The 6,305-nt window shown below is 35.7% G+C and overlaps 1 protein-coding gene across 1 annotated transcript; it reads right to left on the bottom strand.

Moving 5' to 3' along the window:
• Nucleotides 1-734: 734 nt before the first annotated feature.
• LOC124100126 (olfactory receptor 4A47-like) lies at nucleotides 735-1,655 on the bottom strand. The gene has a single exon (XM_046455462.1). It carries the CDS (start codon nucleotides 1,653-1,655, stop codon nucleotides 735-737), a length of 921 nt encoding a protein of 306 aa, XP_046311418.1.
• Nucleotides 1,656-6,305: the final 4,650 nt, after the last annotated feature.

Below are 6,305 nucleotides of genomic sequence, written 5' to 3'. Positions count from 1 at the left end.
CATTTTCCCACTCTCCAGTCATGACAATCAACATTCTTCTTTCTGCTTCTATGTGAAGATATTAGTGTTCACATACGAATGACATCATGCAGTATTTCTCTTCTGTGTCCAGCTCATATCATTTATCATGGTATCCTCCAAGTTCATGCATGTTGCATAAATGATAAGCTTGTTAACTTGAAAAACCTTAGAAACACAGTTGCTGCATCTGGGATCATCATATATCTTTTTCCAGATTTACCATTTTGAAAGGGTTCCATTGTAACATTCATATTTCTTATGCTTTCCATATTTATTTTTTTTTTAATTATTCCATTAAAATTATAAATATAATGACAGTAATGTTATGTAAAAATAAGACACATATAGCATTTAACTATTATAGAAAATGAACAAGAGTAAAAATAAAATGAGAAGTAAAAACATAGTTGTTAAAAATAAGTATAAAAAATAAACAAACATCCTTGTAATACTATAAAAATGTTATTCATAAGTAGATTGCATATTTTCATTGACTTCCTAGTATATGTGCACCAAAAATTCCTAGGTCCACAGATAAACAACACACCACAGAATGAGCAATACACTGAGGAAATATGTTAATATCAAAACCTATATTCTGTTCTTCAAATATGCTTAACACAATTACCTGAGCAAATTGGCATCAGGATTAAGTCTGAAATAAATAATGCATCCTAAGGAGAGGGCTTTGTAGTTGGAGACTCAGTGATTTCCTACCTGATGTGACTTATTTTCCAGAGTTTCTTCATAGCATTTGTCATCTCTGAGTTTCTCAGAGTGTAGATAAAGGGGTTCAGCATGGGGGTTATGACCATGTAAAACACACTCAAGGATTTGTCAATGGGGAAAGTCTTGGCTGGTCTTGCATATATGAAAATACAAGGGACAAAGAAGAGGACAACCACAGTGATGTGGGAGCCACAGGTGGAGAGAGCTTTCCACCTCCCCTCCTGACTCAGGTGCTTCAGAGAGTGGAAGATGACAGCATAAGACACGAGTAAGAGCAGAAACAAAATAGAGCACATCATCCCCCCATTGGCCATCACTAAGAGGCCAGTGACATAGGTGTCCACACAGACAAGTTGCAATAAGGGATACATGTCACATGTAAAGTGGTCAATGACATTGGGGCCACAGAAAGGGAGCCCATAAATAATGCCAAGTTGAAATGCAGAGTGCACAAAACCTCCAGCCCAGGAGACTACCACCAGCACCACACACACCCATGGCCTCATGATAAGCAAATAATGCAAGGGCTTACAGATGGCCACATAGCGGTCAAAGGCCATCACCAACAGAAGAGTGACCTCTGCCCCAGCAAATAGGTGTTCTGCAAAGAGCTGAGACATACAAAACTTGAAGGATATGATAATTTTTCCTAAGAATAAGTTTGAAATCAAAATGGGGGAAATGACTGATGAATAAATGATGTCCACAAATGATAAATTAGCAAGAAGGAAGTACATTGGAGAGTGAAGGATCTTACTGAAGGTTACAGTTAGGACAATGAGCAAGTTCCCCAGCATGGTCAAAATGTAGAAGAACAAGAATATAACAAAAAGTACTTTTTGTTCCTTTGGATTTTGTGTGAGGCCCAAGAGGACAAAGTAAGTTACATTGTTGCTGTGTTCCATCTAGTCTTTTATTGGTACTTATTTCAGAGAGTAAAGCAGTTTACCTGTAAAACAATGAAAAAATCCTTTAAATATTATAACCACAAGTATTCATCTGCCATATATCCTTGAAGCATCTGCTTGTGACACAGTACCTGCAGTAGATATCTGGATTGCTAAGAAAAATAATACAGTGTTTCCTGCCTGGAAATCATAGTTATATATCAAATCATATACATAGTTATATATCAAACCCTGGGTGATTGAAAGACCAACTTGAGAAATGTGTTGATAAGTATATTTATTGATTCTTTGCTATAGATTCACAGTGCTGCAATTTCTCAATCTGTTTAAATTTGGAAAGTTACTCTTTAGATTATTTTAAATATGTGAAAGAACAAAAGAGAATGAAAGGGAAATTCATCCATGTAAAGATGTACTATGTATGAAGTCACAAAGTGAAAAACCGAAGACTCACTTAAGGTAATTTTCATATAAAGGGTGGATAAAACAAATGACTAATGGAAGACTACAGACCACCGTCACTGTATCAATACTGGTGCTGAGACTTTTAAAAAAATAATGTTATTCCTCCACTTACTTGTCCCTCAGGTCCACTGGAAATGTCACCCCACAGCATCTTAGCATTCATGTTTCCAAGAACAATGTGCTCACAGTGATTTCTGTTCTCCAAGACAGAGGCCATGTCCACTACTGTCCTCTTTCCTTGCTGAGCCCTCACCAGCAACACCTTGTACTGTTCACATTTCTCAAGGCCATCTGGGCTCTTTCTATCATGATTCCCAAACATCTCTCAATATCTGTTCATTAATCAATCACAAAGTGGACTTCATATATTAGACATTAGTTGTTGCAGCAGCACAGCAATTCCCCAAAAGCAGTATTAATATGCTGGAACTACAGTTAGTATACAGATAAATTTGTTCTCTCAGAGCCCTGCTGCCCGGCATTCAAAATAAAGGTATGAGCACTGGTGGGGCCATCAGAAGGCTAGGAGGGAAGGACCAGTTCCATCCTTGGCTGCTGATGGCCAGCTTATATTCTTGTATAATTCTTCCTGCATTCAAGTTTTCTATTCCAAAAGAATATAAATCATATGGAATTGGGACCCAACCTAATACAATTTTATGGCTGGATGACTTCACAAACTCCCTATTTCCAAATAAAGTTTCTTGTTGCAGTACTATAGGTAGGACCTCAACATATAAATTATGTGGGGGGAACACAAAAAAATCCATAACAGTTTTATGTGAGAACTTGACAAACCACTAATTACCATAGTCTCAGGTTGCCAGATCTCTGAAACCTCCTTCTATAGTCTTTGGTTGAAAATTCCACATTATCTTAACCCAAAAATACCTAAAACTCTCTGAATTTTATATCAGTGTTCAAACTTCCTTTATTCCTCTCTCATTGCTTATTTATACATTTGTTCAGACCCCTTGGCTTTCTATTTATAATATCTTGCTGATATGATCATTCTCATTTAATCCCCTTACATTCCCAGTCAACGGCATGAGCCCCCTGACACATCTGCCATTTGCTCTTTGACAAATGCTAATCTCAGAGAACAGAAGCAGACACCACAAATTTGAAAGTAATGATGATATAGTATAAAGGTGTTTGGTACCTCCAATCTTTTCATTTATCCAACTAAAAAGTGTTCATAGAACACTGTAATTCTGTCTCACTGTTCACATAAGGTGAACATCAGTGTGTCCACTAGCTCAGGAAGGCTCAGGGTCTACATCGGGCTCATGACATTAGAGGAGAGAAATCTCCATGCTAACTGAGGAATCAGCTTTTTCATCTTGGGCCTTCTACTTTTCCAAATGGAAGCAACAGTGTTGAAGATATAACATGGGCCCTGACTTCAATTTTCAATTTTTTGAATTTATATTTAGTGACCATTTTATACAATCTAAACAGCCATTTTCTGCCTACAGAAGTTATTATTCTCATTTTCTTGAATATTCAAGTGATATAATTACCTGTGTGATTAAACATTCCCACAATCTCAAAGTCTGATTTCTGCTACTGACTAGAATGTCTTACCTTTGGGAGCTTGTCTGAAGTTTGAAGGAGGAAGTTTGATCTCAATCCAAAATAGTGAGTAATCCCTCTTCCATTCAATATGCACACAGAAGAAAGAAAGCTGTGCTATTCTTGGAGAATATATTTGAAATCACATGACCATGATTTTCCATTTTCTCTGGAGTCTTCTAAATACTGCAGAAAATAATTAGTGTTTGTAGTAGTATTCAAAAGAATTACTTGGTAAAAAGAGAAAAATGAAAATTTACCATATTAAAACAATTAAGAAAAAATGCAAACAAACAATTTAAACATAGAAATAGCACATCTGGAATTTTCCAAAAAAAAATGAAAAATTTCTAAGTTCTTTTCTGGTAACTTTAATAAATACCACTTAGCTTTTTAATCTGTCTCCTCTTGTCCTGAAAATGCCAAGTATTTGTGCTTGGTATATGGAGAGAGTACTCTTGTACCTTTTCAAATCCTTCTTTAAGAAGAATAAGCCATCTTTTTAAAAAAATTATAACTGTGACTAACAGAGGACAGTTTTGTCTGACAGGGACAAAGATCTCTAAAGATTTTATAGCAAGAACACATGTTAATCATGGTGCCCTGCAACTGGAACGTGTCCAAGCTGATCTTGCTTAATTACACTCCCTGGGACTCTCCATATACTTTTAAGGAACATCTGTGTGTCAAGATGCAATACAGCAAACACATAAGTAGAGTCACAAGGATGTAACAAGGAAAAATATTTCAGAAACATTATGGGACAAATAATAATCAAGAACAAAATATCAGCCCCATTAATTTGTTCCAAAGAGTTGAGTTTATCACTTATTCCTTTTTTTAGTCAGAGCAATTTTCATTTTATATTTATCTAATCTTCATTGTGTTCCATATGAGTTTGAGATTAAATATAGTTTTAAAAGTTTTATGCAGCTGTAGTAACTAGTTACTTATGTATTTGTTTTCTTTATTCTTTCTTTTTCTACAAAACTAAAGAGCACCAGGTAGGGTAGTTCACAGTTATAATCCCAGAGGCTCAGGAGGCTGAGACAGGAGGATCACAAGTTCAAAGCTAGCCTCAGCAACAGCATGGCGCTAAGCAGCTTAGTAAAACCTTGTCTCTAAGTACAAAATAGGGCTGGAGATATGGCTCAGATTTGAGTGCCCCTGAGTCAATCTCTAGTAACAAAAGCAAGCAAACAAACAAACAAACAAAAACTAAATAGCATCTATTTTGTTTCATTTATAATAAGATAGCAACTGGTTATACAATAGTTAATAAAACAGAAGAAAAAAATGAAAATGTAGTCCTAACTGCATCAACTTTATACCTAACACAGCCACAAAATAATAATGGAAATAATAATGGAAAATTGTACCTTAAATAACTGTTTGGAGAACAGGTTATTATGACAGAAAAATATAAGAGTGAGACACATTTTGCATAATACATAAGGCCTTTATAAAGGTGATATTTAAGGTAAAGTCCCAGGATGAGAAGTCAGTTGCCCCTTCAGGTCCAGGGTTACATGTGGGAAGATGCAATGTGGAAGTCAGCTGGGTGATTTCAAGATGCTGTGCTGTCACTGAACCTGAAGGGGTTGAAGACAGGAAAGGGGTAGAACAACAGGAAGTTGAAGGCATGCACAAAAGCCAAACCACAAAAGATATCACAGATCCCACTAAGAAATTCGAACTTCATTTAAAGCGCTTTTCAAATGAGAGTAAAGAGGATGTCCTGTTAGTTTAGCAAAAATTCTCAATATTTAGCAAAACAAATCCATAAAGTGGAAAAAGAATTGTATATCAAAACCAACTGAAATTATTCCAGATATGAAAACCTGGTTCAACATTCAAAAATCAATTAACATACTCCATAACACCATAGGACCAAGAAGAAAAATCACAGGATTATATCAATATTTTCAGAAGAAGTGTTTAATAAAATTCTACACCCCTTCATTTTAAGGACATTCTGTAAAATATGGATAGAAAAAGGCTCTTAAAGTTTTTTAAAAAAGATTATTATCAAAGCACCGCAAAACTGACATCTTCTATAATAGTGAGAGTCTAGAACATTTCCTGATAAGGGCAGTTTTAGTTATCTTTTGTGTCACTGTAACCAAACCTATTTCTTCTGACACACCCTGCCTGCCTACAGTTATTCCTTGGTTAATCCATACTAGTGGATTAATCCACTCAGTAGATTAAGACTCTCATGAGCTAATCATTTCACTTCCTAACATTCTTGTATTGTCTCTCACAGGAAATTGGGAAGGATACCTCATATCTAAATCATAGCAATCAGGAACAAGGGAAGGATGTTCCCTCTCACTGCTTTTCAACATTGTACTCAAGTCCTAGCTAATATAATAAGAAAAGAAAGTGTATACTAATTAGAAGAAATAAAACTGTCCTTGTTTGCAGTTGACATCATCTATGCAGAAAATCCCAAATACGTCTACAAAACTCTGGGACTAATAAATGATTGGTGTGAAGCTGAAATATAAAAGAATAATGTGCAAATATCAATGACTTTCCTATAGGTCAGCAATGCACAAGTGAAAGTTGAAGTTCAAACACCGTAGCACTTGCTACTACAATGCT

This window comes from Marmota monax, unplaced genomic scaffold, assembly GCF_021218885.2.
Source record: "Marmota monax isolate L192 unplaced genomic scaffold, Marmota_monax_Labrador192_F-V1.1 WCK01_AAM20220418_F8-fsc00047, whole genome shotgun sequence".
Taxonomy (NCBI): Eukaryota; Metazoa; Chordata; class Mammalia; order Rodentia; family Sciuridae; genus Marmota; species Marmota monax.
The sequence above is the reverse complement of the archived record's forward strand: the minus strand, read 5'-3'. Positions and strand labels throughout refer to the sequence as shown.